We start from the raw sequence: 22,086 nt of genomic DNA, 5'->3' as shown, positions 1-22,086 counted from the left end.
CCATGATGACACGTGAACACACACACACGGTGCTCAGAATGACACAGCTCTGATCGGAGGGAGGTGATCTCTGAAATTGCTCAGGTGAGTTTTTCTTTTTCATCCAAATAAAGTTTTTAGATCTGAATTTTACATTTTAAAGACACAGAGAGAGAGAGAGAGAGAGAGAGAGGAGAGAGAGAGAGAGAGAGAAATCATGTAAAGTAAATGTCGTTCGACCACTCTTCTTCACTGGTGTGTGATGAACAGGAGCCACCAGAAAGGCTGGACTGAACAAACAGGATTATAATGGAGAGAGAGAGAGAGTGTAAAGTAAGTGTCGCTCTACCGCTGTTTGTGTTATTCAAAATAGACTAAAAGACAAAGAGAGAGAGCGATAACAAGTGAATGTCTCTCTACCAAGAGTATGTGCATGTCCTCAAAAACTGGTGTTTTAATGTTTTACCTTTAATGTGCACGGCGTTTTCAACATGAGGATTTACATTTCTGCCACATTTAAAGTTTTTAAGGGTGAAGATAAAAATATTAACACGACTTTAGTTACAGTTAAATAAAAAAAAAGGAGGGGGGGGTTCAGGGAAGAGATTGTCACAATTTTTCTGCATAAACCCCAGCTGTAATGTTTTTAAATGTGTTCTTAAAACACTATTTAAATGTGCTATCTGTGAGCTTTTGCTATCGCTACATACCTAATGTTAGCATTAACAGCTGTTCACTTACCAGTCTAGAAGAAACGTTGCGACTGGACGCTGTAGTGACTCACTATCGCCTCTTCAGGTACACAGTGGTATCACAGGACTGGATGGGGCTAGCATGTTAGCATGCTAAATTCAGTAGCTATCTCTGCAACACAGTGCATGGACATCGTTGACATGATGTAAAACTGTTTCCTACATATCATTTTGAAACATTTTAAACTAAAATACTTTAATATATATATTATATTATGTACTGCATATATATTTACCTTTGAACTGATTGCTAGAGTTTGTGTGGTGTGTGCAGTCTGCTGCTGTGTGTTGCTGTCGGATGAACTGTGGTACTACAGAGTCTAAACGTTAACCAACAGATGACTGAGATTAATGTGAGAGAAAAAAAGGCTGATAAAGCAGATTTGCTGAACGGCATGCTGGGAATCGTAGGACATTCCTAAACTCGCTGCCATCAATCAAGGTTGCGTGTGATTAATGCTGAAGATCAACCTGTGACTCATTAATGACGATTGATTGAAATTGATGAGTCTGGTTTATTTATAAAAAGGGAAAAGTTAGGAATGATGAATTTAATACATTTTTTTATTTCCTCATTCAAATTGTAGGACAGAGATTTCAAACCCTCTGATTTGTAATGTGTGGCAATATAATTAAAATTGATGCCAAGCAAAAACCTTTGTGTACCTCAAAATAAAAAAATATGTAAAAATTTGAAATTACTATTATTTCATAATTTTTACTAAATAAGTGACAGAATTTTGACTACTATTTTGAAGACAAATTGGAAGATAGAAAATTTAATTTCTTTACACAGAATGTTTCATCATTTTGACTTACATAATATCTCATAATCTAAATATTTTTACTCATAATTACTAAAATTTCAATGTTAAATTTCTCCTTCAAAAGTCACTTTCACTAAATATTGTTACTTTTTATCACTTTAACTTTTTTCTCGACCTGGTATGACTAGGCTCCCGTAGCTTCCAGCTGCTGTGTTTAACATCTGTAAACAGGGTTTTCTGACACTTTGCACTGAAATCAAGATTTTTCTGTTTCCAGGAAGAAATTTGTGAAAACTTGATTCATCAACTGGAACAAATGTTTAGAATCAGCGTCGGTCTGATCAAACAGGTTGTGTGTGTGTGTGTGTGTGTGTGTGTGCGTGTGCGTATGAGACGCCACTCTGTCAGCAGTATTGATTGGTGGATTCAGCAGCAGGTTTTTGAACAGCTGCCTGTTTTTTCCACTGACAGACTCACCTTCAAAAATTAATTAAAACCTTTTGATTCAGAATAAAGATTTTTATTAACCTATCAAGGTGTTAGTAGCACTTCCATGTTTTTATATGCATCTGATGGAGATATTCTACATCTGCTGCTTCAGTTCACACACTTTGGCAGGTTTGGTGTCTTTGCAAACTTTTAGTTCTCCACTGAAAGTTTAAATAAAGTTTGTGGCTTTGAACACATTTTCAGAGGAATTACAGAAAAGGAAGAAAAAGGCAAAAAAATAAAAATAAAATAAGATCTTACAAGTCGTTCTGCTGTGTGTAATGAGCAAAGAGATGGTGTGTTTCTAGCTGTTATCATCATCATCACTCATGACCTTCGACCTGTCTCTCTCCTCTCTGTTTTCTCTCTGTCTCCTGTTCGTCGTCTCTTTCTCCCTCTCTGATGTGAAGAGCTCATTTTCTCTGAGTTTCTCTTTGAAATTAAACAGAAAGAAAGCGTGTGTGTGTGTGTGTGTGTGTGTGTGTAAGTCACCATGCTAATGGATGCAGCAGCAGCCTGTTTAGCATTAAACTGATTACATCAGCCGTTCTTTAAGGTTCAAAGGGTTAGCTTTAAGTAGCCACTTAGCTGTGTGTTTGTTTATAAGTGTGTGTTGTTCTGACAATCACATACACAAACAGGGTCTTTCTCCTTCTGTCAGTGCGACAATATCTGCACGTTTTTACTTTAAATGTTTAAGCAATATCACACAAGAGGTCGTGATGTTTCTTGGCTATGACTCAATGCCGCAGGTTCAACATCACGACCTCAGTATTTCTTTTACACAATACTTCTACGAGTGCTATATTAGTTAAATAAGCAACAACAGATTATGATTTGTTTCTGTATTTTGTCATTTATTTGGCTACGTCAACACAAATAGTTCCTCAACTGGACTGGTACTGCACTGTTGCTAAGCAACACATAAACATTTTCCTGACCTGCACAGTGACACTAGCTTCTGTGTGCTGTGTGTGTGTGGGTGTGTGTGTGTGTGTGTGTGTGTGTGTGTGTGTGTGTTTGTTGTGTGTGTGTGCGCGGTGTGTGTGTGTGTGTGTGTGTGTGTGTGTGTGTGTGTGTGTGTGTGTGTGTGTGTGTGTGTGTGTGTGTGTGTGTTGATGAAGGAACATGTGTGAGGCTCAGAGGAGTCAGATGTGTCACAGTGTTCAGGTTGGACATGTATTCATTCAAGAACACTAATTACTGATTAGTTTGGACAAAGCTGAAATAATTAATTCCTGACACCTTCCAGACTCCATTTAAATCATGTCAACACCTGTAACAGTAACATGGACCAAACTACATTATTAATGATCAGTTCTATAAGACTGTACTGAAAACTGTGACGGAGACGCTGAAGAAACCCAGAGAGTAACACTCCGTCATGTTGAGTTTACTGTCGCTTTAAGGTTCAAGCTAGAACAGGCCATAGAATATTTTATTTAAATAACGGTCCAGCACACGTACGAAAATGTGTATTTGCGCAATAAATTCATCCCAGAGCTCCCATAATACCCTGTTGGAGAGTTGCATGTTTCACTCAGTCAGACAGAGAGATGGACAATCAGGCTGAAGCTTGTCCAGAGTCTCTGTCAATGATTAGAGGACAGACCTTGACCTTCCTGCTGCTAACTTCAAAACACGACTCGTATCTGTTGTTGAGAGCAGGAAAACAGGATCAGCAGGGTCCAGGTCTGTGAGGACACACAGTCTCAGTGAGGACACAGTCTCAGTGAGGATATATAGTCTCAGTGAGGACTCACAGTCTCATTGAGGACACATAGTCTCACTGAGGACACAGTCTCACTGAGGACACAGTCTCACTGAGGACACAGTCTCACTGAGGACACAGTCTCACTGAGGACACAGTCTCACTGAGGACACAGTCTCACTGAGGACACAGTCTCACTGAGGACACAGTCTCACTGAGGACACAGTCTCACTGAGGACACAGTCTCACTGAGGACACAGTCTCACTGAGGACACAGTCTCACTGAGGACACAGTCTCACTGAGGACACAGTCTCACTGAGGACACAGTCTCACTGAGGACACAGTCTCACTGAGGACACAGTCTCACTGAGGACACAGTCTCACTGAGGACACAGTCTCACTGAGGACACAGTCTCACTGAGGACACAGTCTCACTGAGGACACAGTCTCACTGAGGACACAGTCTCACTGAGGACACAGTCTCACTGAGGACACAGTCTCACTGAGGACATATAGTCTCAGTGAGGACATAATCTCAGTGAGGACATAATCTCAGTGAGGACACACAGTCTCATTGAGGACATATAGTCTCAGTGAGGACATAATCTCAGTGAGGACACATAGTCTCAGTGAGGACACATAGTCTCAGTGAGAACATCTCTTCTCAGTGAGGACACACAGTCTCAGTGAGGACACACAGTCTCAGTGAGGACATATAATCTCAGTGAGGACACAGTCTCAGTGAGGACACACAGTCTCAGTGAGGACATATAATCTCAGTGAGGACATATAGTCTCAGTGAGGACACAGTCTCATTGAGGACATATAATCTCAGTGAGGACACAGTCTCAGTGAGGACACACAGTCTCAGTGAGGACATATAGTCTCAGTGAGGACATATAGTCTCAGTGAGGACATAATCTCAGTGAGGACATAATCTCAGTGAGGACACACAGTCTCATTGAGGACATATAGTCTCAGTGAGGACATAATCTCAGTGAGGACACATAGTCTCAGTGAGGACACATAGTCTCAGTGAGAACATCTCTTCTCAGTGAGGACACACAGTCTCAGTGAGGACACACAGTCTCAGTGAGGACATATAATCTCAGTGAGGACACAGTCTCAGTGAGGACACACAGTCTCAGTGAGGACATATAATCTCAGTGAGGACATATAGTCTCAGTGAGGACACAGTCTCATTGAGGACATCTCTTCTCAGTGAGGACACACAGTCTCAGTGAGGACACACAGTCTCAGTGAGGACAGACGGAGGATTTAGAGCTTTGCAGGAACCAAAAACAAAAATAACACGTATGTTGTTGTTTTCTCGTTTTCTAGTGAGCACCCCTAATTTCCCTGATTTACATTTCACTGTCAATCACACCCAATGGAATCCAATCAGAAAGCAGGCGGGGACGGAGTGACAGGGACGCAGAAGGAGGCGGCACTCCGGGTGCTCACGCAACGCACTGGATACCAACTGCGGCAGGTAGGAAGCTGCCTCCGAGTCCAGCTGAACAAACTCTCATACATGCGATTATCATTGTCACTGAATGTTTTTTTTTATTTCACTTTTCCTGGTGTGCTTCAGGAGAACGGCCAGCGGCGGTACGGCGGCCCTCCACCCAGCTGGGACGGCCCGCCACCAGAGAGAGGCAGCGAGATCTTTGTGGGGAAACTACCAAGAGATCTGTTTGAAGACGAACTGGTTCCACTGTGTGAGAAGGTGAGAGACAGAGGGTCAACATTAGGGATCCTGAGCAATCCACCATGATTGTTACTACAACGCTCACAGGCTGCTCTCACCATTTATTCCCCAGTTTGGTAAGATCTACGAGGTGAGAATGATGATGGACTTTAATGGGAACAACAGAGGTTACGCCTTCGTCACCTTCAGCACCAAACAGGAGGCCAGGGCAGCCATGAAGCAGCTTAACAACTATGAGATCAGGTCAGGGTTTGGTTGTTTTTTATTCCTCCACTCCAGTGACAGTCAGAGCGACAGCCATTTTGTTTTCAGGTTGTCCATACATCTGTGCCATTCTTGTTGACACAATATCTCAGTAACGCCTTGACAGAACTTCTTTAAATTTGGCACAAACATTCACTGGGACTCAAAAACAAAATGATTAGATTTTGGTGGTCAAAGGTCAAATGTCAAAGGTAATGGTGACCCCACAAACCACTTTTTAGCCATTTCTCATGACAGAAATTATGACAAAATTTAACACAAACAGTTCATATTTTATATGACTCTGGATAAACAGGGATGTAACCTGAAACTAGTCTGAGTGGACGAGGGATACAACCATGAGGCGGTGATTCTAGTTTTATCTTTATTTGCATGAATATTTTAAACTATGGCTAAGTTTTCAAACTCCTCAACAATCTGACAAGTTCCACATTTATCCGAAACATTCATGTTTTCTCATCACCGCAGGAATGGCCGCCTCCTTGGCGTTTGTGCCAGCGTAGACAACTGTCGTCTGTTTGTGGGAGGGATTCCTAAAACCAAAAAGCATGAAGAGATCCTGTCTGAGATGAGGAAGGTCACTGAAGGGGTCGTAGATGTCATCGTGTACCCCAGCGCTGCTGACAAATCCAAGAACCGAGGCTTCGCTTTTGTTGAGTACGAGAGCCACCGAGCAGCCGCCATGGCCCGCCGCAAACTGCTGCCAGGTAGATATCCAAGCCTGAATATTCAACCTGTTTCATTTTCTGTGAAGTTATTGTTGCGTAATAATGCAGACAAGATGAAGGACTATTTGATAAAATCCCCCTGCTGGTGTGTTCAAGGACAATCTGATGTCTTGGCAACTCATCTAGTGTGTCCTCAACTTGCTCTCTCTGAATCACTTTCACTAAAAAATACCATTGAGTGAATACTGACTGTGATAAAATGCTGATCTTCAGTGATTTTCAAGTCTCTGAAAGTTGATTCTCAGAAGAAAAACGTAAAGTGATGGCTTGGCGTTGTTCTGGGACATGATGAACACATGCAGCTGGTTTCGCTAACAAGTTATTCAGAGCAGCCAAAGTACCAATATTACCCAGTAAGGAGCCGAACTCCTCATAAAATTAAATACAACATAATAAAAGAAGTCAAAGTCTCCTTTTGACTATGTTATCAGCAGCCAATCACAGCCAGTGTCATTGAATCAGTGTCCAATAGAAGAAGAGCTCCAGTGGGTGATGATAAGACTACATGACGGAGTGATGTGATCAGATATTGGAAATGACCATAAAGACATTCAAACTTCTGGTGGTTTCAGTCTGTTTGTCACCTGAGGCTCTTTGCACACGTTTGAATGTGTGTTTTAAAAAACACTTCTGTAACAGTCTGATAATGAAGAGCTGCTGAGGCCCAAAGCCTCAGTGATAAGATAGAGGAACTATTTTATTGCTTCTACACGGGGAAGATCATTTGCGTAACACCAACTCTTTGTGCAACATTAGCTGTGTCCCAATCCAGGGGTCGCATCCTTCAGAGGTTACATCTGAAGACCAACTCCATCATAGCGGCGCAACTAGACTGTCCCATTTCAAAGGTTCCTTCAAATGTGTCCTTTTCCTGGATAACGAAAGCGCCAACAGGTGGATCCTTTGTCACCCAACATATCCTAAGATTCATTGTGTGCTGGTAATTAAAGCAAACACTTTCATTGTGTTTCAGCTCAGTTCAACAGCTAGTGGTACAACTGTTAAAACCAAGGGCCTTAAAACAAAAAGTTTTAGTGAAAAAAAGTAACGTGTGGTCAAGGTTGCTATGCAACAGGATCCACGGTTTGTGACACAGAGGGCCACAACTTCGTAAACCACGTCTAACAAAGCATGCAGCCCAACAATTGGGACATGTGCCAGAAGTAGCACTGACTGCCCCATCCGAAATCTGGTTGGCCAACCCTGGTGCTCCACCCACCAGAGTTGGAAGGTGATCTATGATTGGCTTGTTAGTATCCTGGATGGATTACTAATGGGGCCCACCAACTCCAGACCTAAGGCCCCTGGACCAGACCCTCTGTGTGAAGTTACATCTCTATAAAACAACAAAAAAGGACCATACCTACCTGTCCTCTCTGTCTCAGGTCGTATTCAGCTGTGGGGTCATGCCATCGCCGTGGACTGGGCGGAGCCAGAGGTGGAGGTTGACGAGGACACCATGGCAACAGTCAAGATACTGTACGTCAGGAACCTGATGCTGCAGACCACAGAGGAGACCATCGAGAAAGAGTTCAACAGCCTCAAACCAGGTACTGTAGCACTGCACAACATAATAAAGTGGTCAACTCCCAAAGCTCAGGTGTCAGATTGCCGCCAAATGCACCGCCAGGGATGATCAGAGAACTGACACATCAGTTTCAGCAAGTTTCAGGTCTGTGCAAGCTGCTTTTGTAAAAACAGAACTGATGGATGAAAAGTGAGGGTTAATTTCAGAAATCAGAAATTTACGAAAGAGGTTTTTGTGTTGCAGGTGCAGTGGAGCGAGTGAAGAAGATCAGAGACTACGCCTTCGTCCATTTCACTCAGAGAGAAGACGCCATCAACGCCATGAATGCTCTCAACGGAAAGGTCAGCAGCTCCACATGTTTTTTCACGCTCATATTTGAGTGACAGGACTCTTATTCTCTTCTTGATCAGGGTCCCTGATCACTAACGAGACTGTCCTGTGAAAAAAGAGGATTTTGTTGCCAGGTGACATCTAGTGGTCGTAGTGATGATGACAGGAGCAAACGGAAAAGTGTCGGTGATGTAGTGTAAAGAGAGACAGAGTCCACGTCAGGAGGAGGTGGTGGTGGATGAATGTGACACAGGAGAGCTGTGTTCTATTCCATTGTTGCTTCTATTATCCATGTCGTTGTTTTTATTGTAACCATGACAACAAAGACCGTCTAATGTTGAGGAAGTACTTACTTTAACCCAAATCACGATCTTTTCCTAAACCTAACCGAGCTATGACCGTTATTATAGTAACCATAGCAACGAAGGTCTGGTCCGTAGGGGCACAATTTCAGGAGACACTCCTACTTGTTTACAGGGTTTCCACTCAGGCTGATTATTTTCATTATGGATTAATCTGAAGATTATTTTTTCTATTAATCAGTGAGTTGTTTTGTCAGAGAATGTTATATTTCCCAGCAGCCCAATGTAATGTCTTTAAATGTCGTCTTGCCAAACCCTCAAATGTTCAGGTTAACATCGTCACATTGGTTTGATCCTTTAAATCCATTTTCATTAAAAAATGCCAAACAATTGATAGACTGCTTTATAATCAAAAGAGACATGGAGTTCTACCTTTATACTATAAGGTACCTTTAAACAGCATGAAGCACATCTAACAGCAGAATTTACGATAGCCACGTTTCATCCCTTTCACTTAAAGCCAAGGAAAATAACAACTCTTAAAGTTTGTGCATCACTTTGTCTGTTGCATCATCAACGATAACGTCAATTAGCCTTTTGTATAGGCTGTCCTGGAGTCACGCACACAGGTGGAGAATGGTCAGGGGGTAAATTGTGTTGCTCTCTTCCTTCCTTCAGTTGGTGGATGGGTCTCCTATCGAGGTGACTCTGGCCAAGCCGGTGGACAAAGACAGTTACGTCCGTTACACCAGAGGGACTGGAGGGCGAGGAGGATCTCTGCTGCAGACAGACTACACGGCCTATACTCTGGGACAGGTACCACAGACGCAACACACCACAAACTCTCTCTGTAACTCGGGTTCAACGCTTTACGGCCCTATGTCACACAGCCGCATGATGTGTTAAAGACGACGATAAACTCGGAAACGTGGGGACGTCATTGTTCTGAAAAACGTGCCGTCACATGATCAACTCGGAAAACAATATGGATACCTGCAGTAACAATCTGTTGTTGTTTTTACAAGGAACACACAAACAAGTTACTGCAGCTGTTTACTGTGGCCAAGCAAGACGGAAAATGGCTAAGGTGAATGTACTTGTGATTATATTAAGAATGTAAATATATCTCATACAATAGTAAATGACTTGTTAAAAGTAATTCAATATCACTGCCAAGTCGGAGACCTGAATTTTCCGACCTGTTCGTGTGTCCAAATAATTAAGTTGGAGCTTGTAATTTCTGACTTTTGACACTAAGCTAGTTGGCGTAACACGTGTGCAAACGGGTCTGCCATCTTTGACAGCTACCACTTTGACAAACAATGCAAATCGACCAATGGCAAAGTTAGCTTGGTATCCTTGGTACGGACATCATGGCAGATATCAGGTCACCAACATGATTACACACATACCCAACATCAAATGTTGACAGTATTTCAGAAAAAGCTAAATTCTTTCATTCTTTTTGTTTTGTTAGTGTTCATCTCCAGTGTCAATAAATAAACTATGCAGAGTCATATTTGTGTAATATTATGGTGCCGTCAGTCCATGTGGTTTTTTGGCTCCTGACGTCGACTTTGTCAGTTTCAACTCAACCCCTAACCCTCACCCCTGACGTGAAACTGACTGAACTTCTGTATTTATCAAGCATCAACCTCCGAGCCTGAAAACACAAGCATCAGCACTAAAGAATCAAAAGCTGCAGTTCCTCTAATGGCCACTAGAGTCTGGCTCCAACAGTGAGTCAGTCCCCATAGACTCCCATGTTAAAATGTCCAACTTTACAGCAGAAATAAATGTTTACAGCCTGGTACAGAAACTGTTTTGGTCTCTAGAGCTAATTTCCTTCTTTATGACACCTGTTTATATAACCCACCTATTTATATGAGCCGGCACGTTGTGGTTTAAAGATGGAGTCTGTGTACTGTGAAGAGCCAATCACACATTTTTTTGTGACATTATTGCACCATCAACTGAACAGCTGCAGCCTGAACCTCCACACAGACACAGTGGAGGTAAATGTTACATCCTGTTGAGATGATGTCTGCATGTTCAGGTGTGAACAACTAGCTCCATCTAGTGGGCAGTTTGAATCATTACATTACACAGAGGCATCATACAACAGCATCAGCAGATAGAGGAAGATCCTAACTGCCATATAGACATGAAAAGTGTCATTATGGGAGAATGAAACACCTCTCTGGATATTCAATGTCAGCACATGAAATAAATCCATGTACACAAAGTTCCTGTGCATTTCTCATCAACCTCACCCATCTTTCTCAAGATTTATTGTTTATTCATTATTCCTGTTTGCAGTTTGAGGTTTTTAAGCAAAACTGCCAAAGTTTCTCTGGTGGCAGCTTGTCCACAGTGACCACTTGGTGATTTTCTGTTTCATTTATTGCAAACTGAATATTCTTCGGTTTCAAACTGTTAATTTTATGAATTAATTTAGTAAATATGCAGATTCCTGTAATAAAAAAGACATTGTATCATTGACACTTTTCTCCTCCTCCAGGTGTACGACCCCTCTGCTGCATATCTCGGCGCACCTGTGTTTTACGCCCCCCAGGCCTACGCTGCCATACCAGGTCAGTTTCGTTTCCCAGCGGCCAAAGCTCACGTTGGAGGTCGAGGTCTGATTAGGACGCCGTCTGTCAGAGGTGAGGGCGGACTCTCTTTGCTTAACTCACGATCTTAAATAGAAGAATCTGATTGTGAAACTTCTCCACGGGTTGAAAATAAAGATGCAAAGCGAGCTCACATTCACTCACAGAGGCAAAACAATGCTCTGAGGGGTTCAGGAAAACACCCAGAACGCCTTGAGGTAAAACCGCCAATAGTCCCCACAAGTTTACCTCCTTCTGTCACAGAGTGAGAGACCAACAGTATCTTTGGTGTAAAACATCCACTGTAGGTCAAACTAGAATCACACTCAGTAGCGAGAGAGGTCACGTTCCCTATCTGAATTAGCTAAGGTGACGCCGAGCGTCACCCACACTGTGTGGAACCAGCTTTTAGTCTTCAGGTCGTTTAGCAGAGAAACAACATTTGGGTCTCAGATTATGAACTTCATTGTTCTCTGTGTTTCATGAATTCCCTCCCTGGAAACAGGCACTGTCAGTATTTTGATCTAAATCAGAAATAGTTCTGTGTGAGTCTGAGCTCCCCTTGCTCTTTTTCTTTAATATTTCTTAACATTTCTGTGTGTTTAGTATTTTAAAGCAAACTGCTGCTGTCAGCTGAAAACCTCCAAACCTCAGAAACACCGTGTTGATAAAAACAAATGTTGGGTTTTCACAGAACAGCAGTTTCCTCAGGATCAGATGTATTTCTGTTGGTGAACTGACCGTTCGAGATGAGACTCCTGTCTGAAAATAAGCCTAGGTCGACACTACTACGTTTTCCTTTTAAAACTCATCTTTGAGTTTTCAAAACTGAAAACAAAGAGTTTTGGAAACTCTGGTGGACCTGTTTTATTGTGAAAACTCTGGGGTTGTGTTTTATTTTGAAAACTCTGGGGTTGTGTTGTATCTGGGACAGAAACTGAGACCTTTGTAAACGATGAGGTCACACCCACGGTCTCTCCTGATTGGCTCTCATCAGCCTGGACTACACTGTTACTGACCTTGTTGTCTTTGCTAGCAGCTGTTGTTCACTTACATTCTCTGTTTTAATGCTACAGCTGCAGAGGAGACAATCTACTTCCTGTTTACACTGGCTTGCACATGCTCCATGTACGTGATTGGTCATGTGATGTAGTTTTTGATGAAAACGTAGAAGTGTGGATGTAGCGGAAGAAGCCATTATTTTTAAAATGGCTCCACCGTCATCTTTGTAAATGGCACATGTGGTCGGACCAGAGAGACTGGTGGGCGGAGCAGAAGTAACAGAGGCGGGGCTTAGGGAACGGTCAGTTCACCAGTATGATGATTTTCACGATCTGCTTCTTACAGCTTTAAAAGCCCAGCTGACCGGCGTCCAATCACCATCGCCCAAATATAAAGAATGCTGTTTTCAAATTATCTGTATGTCCGACTGTTGTTGTTCACCAGGAATCAAATATGATCCAGTTAATCAGAAGTGAAACATTATACAGGTGTGAAGTGGGTGGGGCCTCTTCTCCTCTGATGATGTCTCAGCCCTGTAGCTTTGTGTCTTGGCCACCAGTTTTGATTATTTCACCTTCTGCCTGTCATTTGGGCAGATGGGTCTAAGTACTACATTACCCATGAGCCTCGGGTGCACCTCATTCTGTCACAGGAAGCAGCAGCTCCCACTTCACTCTGAATAAAAATAAAAACTGGAAAATGACTAATTCAGAGAAATAATCTGTATGGTTACCATGACCACCGCTGTAGTGTGAACACTGGGTAGATGTAAGGTGGTTTACCGTTACCATGGCTACCACTCTACCTGTTCACTGATTGAATAATTGTCTGAATGTGTGATTCTTCTTCCCGGCTGATTTCCGGTGATTTGATTGATTTCACTGCCTTTTCGGTCTCCTGTAGAAATTTACATGACTGTACCTGTAGGGGCTGCGGGGGTGCGGGGGCTGGGCGGGCGGGGCTACTTGGCCTATGCCGCCGGGGGAGGAGCCGTGGGTCGAGGTGGCGGAGGTGGCGGCGCCCCTTACGGCCTGAAGGCGGACAAGCAGGTGGAGGAGAAGCTGTACGACCTGCTGCCAGGGATGGAGCTGACCCCCATGAACCCGGCTGCCATGAGCCTGAAGGCCACCGCCATCAAACCTGCACCACAGGTAACAGGACACACCTGAGAACCTGAGAACCGGGAAACCAGGTGTCGTCCATTTCTGTCAGAAATAACACTGTACCCCACAAATCACCAACTGACATCTCTCTCTCTCTCTCTCTACCTGTCTCTCTTTGTCTGTCTGTCTGTCTCTCTCTCTGTCTCTCTCTCTCTCTCTCTCTCTCTCTCTCTGTCTGTCTGTCTCTCTCTCTGTCTGTCTCTCTCTCTCTCTCTCTGTCTGTCTGTCTCTCTCTCTGTCTGTCTCTCTCTCTCTCTCTCTGTCTGTCTGTCTCTCAGGTCCTGGAGGAGCTGTGTCAGAAGAATAACTGGGGACAGCCTGTCTATCAGCTCCACTCTGCCATTGGTCCAGACCAGAGACAACTCTTCCTGTATAAGATCACAGTCCCAGCTCTGGCCACACAGTACCCCAATGTGTACGAGTACTACCGATACTACTGATACTACTACTGATACTACTGATACTGCTACTGTTACTACTACTAATACTACTACTACCCCTGCTGCTCATGAACCAGTCAAACTGCTGTTTAAAGTATCTGACCCGTTATATTAGTCCCCTGTATCAGAACTGTTGTACCGTCTGCAGCTGCATTAGATTCACTGTGGCTGGTCTGTGTGCCTGCAGCCACCCCTTCACCCCTGCTAAGCTGTGTACGGCTGTAGAAGAAGCTAAGATCCACGCGGCTGAGCACACTCTGCAGACGCTTGGCCTTCAGACAGAGGGCACCGCAGATGCCAGCTGTGCTACTGCCACCGCTGTGGCCTCAGTAGCCTTCCCAGGTATGTGAAGGTCCGTACCCAAAGCTAGACTAACTCTTCACTCAACAAAGCACCAATGACCAACAGACGCTCAGTCTGCATGCAAACTACGGTCGTGCCGATGGATGAACACAGTTTCATGTGTATAACCACATATAACCACACACACGCCGATTAGCTGATTGTAATGAAGCTGCTTGTTGTTTTTAGGAGCTGCTGTGATTTAAGAGCAACGACAGACAGACCACATCATTTAGTTCAGTTTCTCAGTCAGTTTGTGATGACAGTTTTGTTTTAACAACGCCATGAAACGTATTTGTCATCTTCCTGTCATCACTCACGTTACCCTTGAAAGAGCGAAAGTGAGAGAAGGGCAATACGAGACACACTCGCTTTTTTGGTCACTCCTCTTTCTCTCTCGCTCATAGGGAAACATGACGTAACGTAACTGAGCACATACCTGTTCTCAGGTCTGTTTGGAAGCTGTGTAAGCCCAGTTTTTCTTGTTTGGTAATCCTCTGAGATCCTGAAAGCCTGTACGTTACCAGGTACTCCCCCCACCACAATAACACACCTTCTTTGAGAGGTGAGCAGTCGGCCATGTTTTCCTGGAGAACCACTCTACATTAACAACATCTTTCAGAGGCTGCATTTGAAGACGGATTGTGTCACAGTTTCAAAGGTTCCTTCAAATACGTTCTTTTCCTGGGTCGTGAAGGATCCACCTGTTGCATGACCCAACCTATCCCAAGATTCATTGCGCACCAGTAATGAAAGCAAACAACAGAAACAGTTCAACAGCTAACGGAACAACTGTTAAACCCAAGGGCCTTAAAACTTCAAGTTTTTGTGAAAAAATCACATGAAATCACATAGTTGTCAAGGTTGCTAGACAGTAGGAGCAGTGCTTTGCGACAGTGAGGGCGGGAACAGCTGGTGACGCCTTCGATCTACGAATGACCACACCTTAATAAATTACACCCTCCCCTCCCTGCCAAGATCAACTAAAACACAATTTGAAAACTCTTCTATCAGACACAGCTTCAGCTGTGGATGATCAATAGGGACTTTTAACTGAGGGCTACGGCGCCCATAGTGAGAGAAATCAAGCAACATTTAACTAACAACGGCTACATCACTTCCTCAGGAAACCGAGGTCGCTCTGAGCGTTCCTACAATGCATTTCCAGGGTTTTTCCTGGGCGCAAATTAGGCGGGGGTGGTACTAAGCCGTAACACGTGGGGTGTTGGGGGTGTCACCTTCCACTTGTGGCTGAGAACTAGGCCTACTTTCAGTCCTGACAAATTAATCGTATCTCGTCAGTAACATGAATTAACTTTTTTTCCCATGTTAGAAGAACTAATGATGTCTGCACTCAAATCAGGTCGCCGCCTCCTTCTGCAGGCAGAAAATCCAGATAAAATCAATGAAACTACTGACGGTATACTTGAATATAAACAAAACAACAGTGTCAAATATGACAAAAATGTATAATTACCCACTAACTATTTAACATATATAACTACAGACTTTCATTTCAAAGTAAAAACCTCACTGATAAAAGGTTAAGAGTTTTTGTCTCACCTCTCTCCAGGTTACACTCTGGCGAGCCCGGCATCATCAGCAGTCGCCTCCCAGCTTAAGCAGGCAGTATCTCTGGGTCAGGACCTGACCGCCTACACCACCTATGAGGGCTACCCTGCCTTCGCCGTGGCGACGCGCCACACCGACGGGTATGGCGTTTTCTAGAGCAACGGTTTCCAAAGAGGAAAAAACACCGTAGCTCAGGCCGCATTCACACTACACTGTTTTTTTTTTTAAAAATCAGTTCAGTTCCTCAGTTCCTCAAAAAAGTTTCTCCAACACTTTTGCTAGACCACATCAGTGCAGGTACAGAGTGAAATCTTATTGGCTGGTTGATTATTTCAGCATGAACTCAGTTTCCTCAGGACAACAAGGAGACAGCAGAATAGTGTGAATGTACCTTTTTGCTGCTGCTTCATGGTGAATGAGATCCAACCGACCGCCTTGGTTTGAACCAGGAGACGGAACCACTAATTAAAACCATGTCCAGAACTCTGGGCTTCGTCTTGTCGTATGAAAACATTTTGGACTTGTCTGTGGCCCTGAAACTAATTCCCCACCTGTTTCTTCACATCATTCTTCACCTGCCATTATTGTGTAATTGATTAAGCAGCTAGTAGATTGGCTGTAGGTTTGAATTAATGTCTTGATCACTTTTTTTTTTAGAAGTAGTATGTTTACAATATTCAAAAACCGAATTGGCTAAATTGCTTTTATTATTTTGTCCATGTTTCGTAACCTTGCCTTATTGTCTTGAAGATATCTGGACTTTGTAGTTCTTTTGAACGTCGTGGTCTTTTGCACTGTTGTGTATTTCAGACCATCTCAGTGGTTTTCTTGACCGTCTCCAAAGAAGGAAAAATATTTGTCAATTGTTTGTGTGAAATGAATTGTTTGATGTCTTAATCCAAGAGAAGAAATCCTGATATTTGGATGGTTTGGGATCAAATGGAAACTCTGTTGTGGTCACTGAGGCTTTTTGGACTTTGTAGTTCTTTGTAGTCCAAATGAACATTGTGTCATAAACCTTTGTCCCTCGTCCCTAAAACATGAGACCAATGTTCATTTTCTGTGTTTTTCACTTTGCTCTTTCTGGCTTTATATCTGACTTTCTTTATGTCAACACAAGGACTTTCTGGAAAGCTTTATGTGGACTACCTGTATGTATGTAGGAGCGAGTAGCGCCGCAACAGAAACATCAAATTATCAGCCGCCGGGTGTCAATCCAAACATCGCACATCTTTCATTACAGCTGATACAAATTAAGTCTTGTTTCCCTCCACTGCTGCTGTGTAGCGATAAACAGCAGGTGGAGCTGATTTTCCAGTTGCTGCCATTAAACCACCACAGAAGAGGATGAGGTCATTAAAAGATCCAGTCAAAGCTCAGATGATGAAAACCACATGGAGAGGGGAGGAATGTTCCAGCCTGCTCATCTTCGTGCTCCATGTTTATTCACTCAGGCTGTTTCCATTACACTTTGTCACATTTAGTCTTTATTGATAAACCAACTTTTGTTGCAACGTTTTGCTTTTTGTGCATCTAAAAACAGGTAGATGGAAACACAGCTGACGTCGTGGGGGGAGTTGCCCAGTAAAAATGTTTCAGTGTTTTCATCCTCACATTGTTTGTTGTTTGTTTGACTTTCACGCCTTTGGTTCATGAAACAAAAAAGACTAAACAACCCCGCAGTCCTCAAACTAACCTCGTCTCCAGATGTTTCAAACCAATCACCTGACGAGTACGTAAACCAGTATAATAGAGTGTTCAGCAAAAGCCCAGATTATATTTGTGTTGTGTTTTTACATCCACTGCCAACGTCAGCTACGGTGGTTGAGCTGAGGTAAAGATGGTAATTATGGCTGATAAATGATGGATGCTTAAAAATAAGATTTGGAAGAAAAATCTGAGCCAATAAAAGATTAAAAGATTTCCTCAGTGAAACCATCCTCTGTTCACAGACTACAAGAACAAATCTGTAGTTCGTTAATCTTTGATCTGAAAGTAGGAGTCAAAATGAAAACGACAACATTAGAACTGATTCTGAGACAAACTGAAGCTCCTGTGACCTGCTCCTTTTCCTGAAAACCATGAGCGCAGCGTTAAAAGCAGCAGCTGCCGGCTCCTCGTGACGACATGAGCTGACATCTGAGCTGTGAATGTGCCAAAGCAGAGACAGTATTAAAGTGTGTGAAGCACTTAGAACTTATTTTTATACCAGGAAGAAGAAGAAATATCCGGACACTGTTTGTATAGAGTTATTCTGAATTCTGTTTGCCTCCATAATTGACTAATCTGTGATGAGGACTGAGAATTGTGGGTATTTAGGAGGGTTTTCGTTTCATAAAAGGAAACTGCTTTGATAAATTGTGATGTTTCATGATCGATAAACTTCCTGAAATAAAGGAACTGACAAGAATCTGAAGAAATCTCTACTGTGTCTGTGATTTTATAGTGACTGTGTTTTACACATATACAGATTCTCACGGCTGCTGTTTTTGCGTCTTTGCTTTTGCCCACAGGGGCAAAATAATGGCCTTGGAATTTGTCCCTGGTCAGCCCACTGTTTGGACAAAGCTTTGGTCGGGGCGTCTGGGTCTTTGGACCTTCTTTTTTTATTCCTGCATAAGTATTTTAATGGCTGAAAAAGTAAAGTTAAGTAAAGTTATCACCTCACCTGAACCCTTGATTACAACAAATAGATTATACTGTACATATTAGGGATCGACCAATTATCGGTCTGGCTGATTATTAGGTCACCAGGGGAATCAGTTCCCATGTGATAACAGCCCCGAAAGCAATCCAGTCAGGCTCTTTGCAGTCTGTGCATACGACTGATAATTACTAATATACACTCAGTGATCAGTTTATTAGGAACATGTAGATAAAACTGATGTGGTCTAATACAACAGTCCTGCAGTAAATCCTCCCTCATGAAGGTTTTAATCTTCAGTTTGTATTAAAATAGTTTCAGACAGATGTTGATGATCATTGTGAAGGATGTATGTGTGGAGCTGTCATACATTATACAGGTGTTTCTGTAATTTACCTACCTTCAGTGATATCATTGGGGTAGACATAATAGTAGAGACACCTGGATGCCACGGTGAGTGTTATGTGTGTTATGTAGCAGTAGTTTTGTGTTGTCACATCGGTTCCAAATATCGGTTATTGGTCCCCTTGATTACTAATAATCGGTATCTACCCTGGAAAAACTATACTGCTTGATCCCTAGTACATTCAACAAACAAGCCTAGTGTCTGTACGGACAGTATTTTAACTGCCTAATAGTTTTACTAAAGACAAAGGTTTTGAGATATTCCCAGTCAGAGAAAGGGTGAAATTAAAGCAGCGTTTGTCTCTGGCTCCCAAACCACTAAATCCACCCCTGGTACTAGTTGTAGCAGCAGGTGTTGTAGTAACAGGCAGGCAGCTACAACAGGGTGAGAGAAACACAAAGCTAAGCTTTATTATTTTAGTAGTTTTTGTTTCATTAAACCCAGAAAAAAGATCTGACTTGTGGTTAGTCTCTAAGCTAAGAATAATGGATAATGGATCTGGTCTCTGAGGGCTGAGCTGGATCTGGCATAACAAATAATATTCCAGCAGTTATTTGTAGGGTTTGAAGTTTTATTTCTTTGGCACCATCTTGTGGTGGCATGAAGAATGACACTATGGTACATTCATTCATTCATTTTCTACCTCTTATCCTCTAGTAGGGTCGTGGGGGGGCTGGAGCCTATCCCAGCATCCTTTTGGGTGAGAGGCGGGGTACACCCTGGACAGGTCGCCAGTCCATCGCAGGGCACACAGAGACAGACAACCATTCACTCTCACAGTCACACCTATGGTCAATTTAGAGTATTCAATCAGCCTAGCCGGGGAGAACATGCAAACTCCACACAGAAAGACCCCGTGTCCGAGCCGGGACTCGAACCCGGAACCTTCTTGCTGTGAGGCAACAGCGCTAACCACTGTACCACCGTACTGCCCACTATGGTACAAATGCATGATAAAGAATAAAACCAAACCTACCTAAGCTATTGGTGATGTTACAGAGGTTGATGGTGAGGTTGCTGAAGATGTCCTGGAGTAATGAGACGTCCTTGACATAGTACATGTGAGATTCTTTGGAATCAGAGGCCATGGACCTCAGCTCACTCTCGTCAGCATCATTCACACCTGAAAGAATAATGTTGTGTTAATACTGTCTCTCAACAATGAGACCCAAACAAAGAAAACTGTTTGGTTGGCAAAGTAAGAGAACTGTGTTTTCCTGAAGCCTGAACTAAACCATGGCTAACCTTACTGATTGTTAATCTAATGAATTAGAAATCATGTACTTTACTTTCCTGCTGACTCTGTGCTAAAGCAAGTCCATGTTTTCATCTGGACCTTCTTCCTTCAGGGCAGCAGCCTGGTTTTAGTTCAGTAAGTCCACTGTTAAAATCAACTTCCAAAGACCTGGAACATGCTTCACTTGATTTTCATGGCATGAAACATTAACTGACACAAATGACAAATGTAGCACTTTGTGTCCCTCACAGGGTTAGCTAGCTAAAGTTTTCATTGTGACAAACAGGAAGTAGCGTGTTCAATTCATCTCAATGTGTTTAATTCTTTTGTGGTAAAGTGTTGTAGTTTCAGAGCTTTTCAGAACTCATCCTCACTTTAACTTTTCTGAGGCTCTGCTGTTTTCTCACTATTCAAACTAAGTCAATCACCAATAGTGTAGATCTCAATGCCGTCGTCTTTCAGGTTCTGTGAGGGGAGGTTTGCGTCTTCCCTGGACTTTGCACCGGTGATCAGGGCAAGTATTCTTTTAGAGTCTGGACTCATTCCCACATGAGGTTTAAAGACCCTCTGGTTGATGTAGTTCAGAACAGTTAAGTTAAAGTTATGAAATAATTCTTTAAAACATGACAGAGTAAAAAGACTTTAATATGGAGTACTATTGTTGTGTACACACCTAAGTTATTTTAAGTTTTGATATATGTTGCTGTGTTAAGACTGGGAGGACGGGTTCACCTCTATAACTGACTCCCTGTCATCACCTCGTTGTTATGAAAGTACATATTGGCTCAGCCTGTTGGTCCCTGTATGTTCCCTGTAATAACTTCATATGTGCTGATCAGTGTCATTGATTTCTGTTTCCTTAAATACAAATGAGTTTCTCCTTATTCCCTGACCCTGAGGATTTGTTTTGACCCAAACCACCATCTTCTCCATCCTTAACTTTAAAGGAGCAAAGTGACACTTAATAAAGCTTCCAGTGTCCTCATAGTGTGTAGAGAACTTTCCAACCTTCCAGTCTTACCTCGTCTCATAACTGTGATGTAAAGTCATTGTAATATGGTGAACCCATCGATCCACCACTGGGTCCAAACAGTCTGACTTTACAATCATCAATTATACAAGAGACAACTAGCTGACAGCAGAGCTCTCTCTCTCTCTCTCTCTCTCTCTCTCTCATCTTAATGATACCCTCCATTAACAGGAGCAGCCCGATGATCACACAGGTCAGACAAACTTACTGGGAAGAGAAAAATGAAATTAATACCCATCATTAAAGGAGAGTCCTACCTGAGCTCCACAGCAGCAGCACCATCAGCAGGTGATCCATGTCCAGGTAGACGTCTGTCTCTGTCTCCGTTTCTTCTCTGACTGCTGGACTTGTCCTCTCCTCCTCCGTTAACAACACGTGATGTTTCCATCTTTTATCTCCTCATCAACCAGCTCATTAGCAGCTTCTCAGTACGGAAGCCAATATTTAAGGAAACTTGTGCTACAGAAAATGGACCAGACTCAGTGAATAGCTCCCTAAGCTTAACATCCTAAGTCCTATGATAAGTATTAATTTAGCTATACAGACTAATGAGCAGTGATAACTAACATGTCTTTGGGGTCATCAGATGGGAACCTCCTTTCACCAGTGTTTCGTCTAGTTGGTCCCACGACACCTCCAGGAGGCTAGACAGTGATCACTGGCGTCCTAGACCACAAGACTATGTCAGGCCTTAGCTTTGTACTGGCTATTTCCTGGGGAACAACAAGCTTTCCTCCTAAATCTACCTGCATTTCCCAATCACAAGCATCCTCTAAGCTGCCTTGCCTCCTTGTTGTCTTACCAACTTTCTCTCCCTCTTGAACAAACTTGATTGCAACTCTCTTTGTTTTAGACCCTCCTAAATTTGCCTGCCTCCGTAAATCTTCAATTCCTGCAGCTAAGCTTTTTAAAACCTGGTTATGTCGCCACGTGTACCGGCCTTGCGACAGACTAACCTTACAGCCTGACAAAATGTGCTTTAAAGTTGCAGTACCTGAACACAATGAACATAGCGGGTCTCCATTTACCCAGAGTTTTAGGTTCTGGGGAGTTGGCAATACATCATAAGTTGCCCC

At 42.9% G+C, this 22,086-nt stretch overlaps 1 protein-coding gene across 2 annotated transcripts; it reads left to right on the top strand.

Annotated features, from left to right (window-relative positions):
- On the top strand, nucleotides 1-18,117 carry a1cf (APOBEC1 complementation factor). 2 transcript variants are annotated; one of them, XM_022743412.1, is made up of 13 exons: nucleotides 1-84; nucleotides 5,041-5,191; nucleotides 5,294-5,428; nucleotides 5,523-5,653; nucleotides 6,143-6,381; nucleotides 7,788-7,952; nucleotides 8,174-8,271; nucleotides 9,241-9,378; nucleotides 11,084-11,228; nucleotides 13,080-13,327; nucleotides 13,618-13,754; nucleotides 13,967-14,121; nucleotides 15,695-18,117. In XM_022743412.1, exons 2-13 carry the CDS (start codon nucleotides 5,090-5,092, stop codon nucleotides 15,847-15,849), a joined length of 1,848 nt encoding a protein of 615 aa, XP_022599133.1. In that variant the 5' UTR covers nucleotides 1-84; nucleotides 5,041-5,089; the 3' UTR covers nucleotides 15,850-18,117. The 2 variants fall into 2 exon arrangements, with proteins under 2 accessions (XP_022599133.1, XP_022599134.1); XM_022743413.1 differs by having other exon boundaries at nucleotides 13,967-14,131; nucleotides 15,695-15,782.
- The last annotated feature ends 3,969 nt before the right edge of the window (nucleotides 18,118-22,086 follow it).

Source organism: Seriola dumerili, unplaced genomic scaffold (genome assembly GCF_002260705.1).
Source record: "Seriola dumerili isolate Sdu_G_001 unplaced genomic scaffold, Sdu_1.0 BDQW01000068.1, whole genome shotgun sequence".
NCBI classification, from domain to species: domain Eukaryota; kingdom Metazoa; phylum Chordata; class Actinopteri; order Carangiformes; family Carangidae; genus Seriola; species Seriola dumerili.
The sequence above is the reverse complement of the archived record's forward strand: the minus strand, read 5'-3'. Positions and strand labels throughout refer to the sequence as shown.

Bases quoted from the DNA above. Each gene is read 5' to 3' on its own strand.
- a1cf (XM_022743412.1), top strand. From the start codon at position 5,090: ATGGAATCCAATCAGAAAGCAGGCGGGGACGGAGTGACAGGGACGCAG. The intron at 11,229-13,079 runs GTGAGGGCGGAC...GGTCTCCTGTAG, and splicing joins TAGGACGCCGTCTGTCAGAG to AAATTTACATGACTGTACCT. The intron at 13,328-13,617 runs GTAACAGGACAC...TCTGTCTCTCAG, and splicing joins CCATCAAACCTGCACCACAG to GTCCTGGAGGAGCTGTGTCA.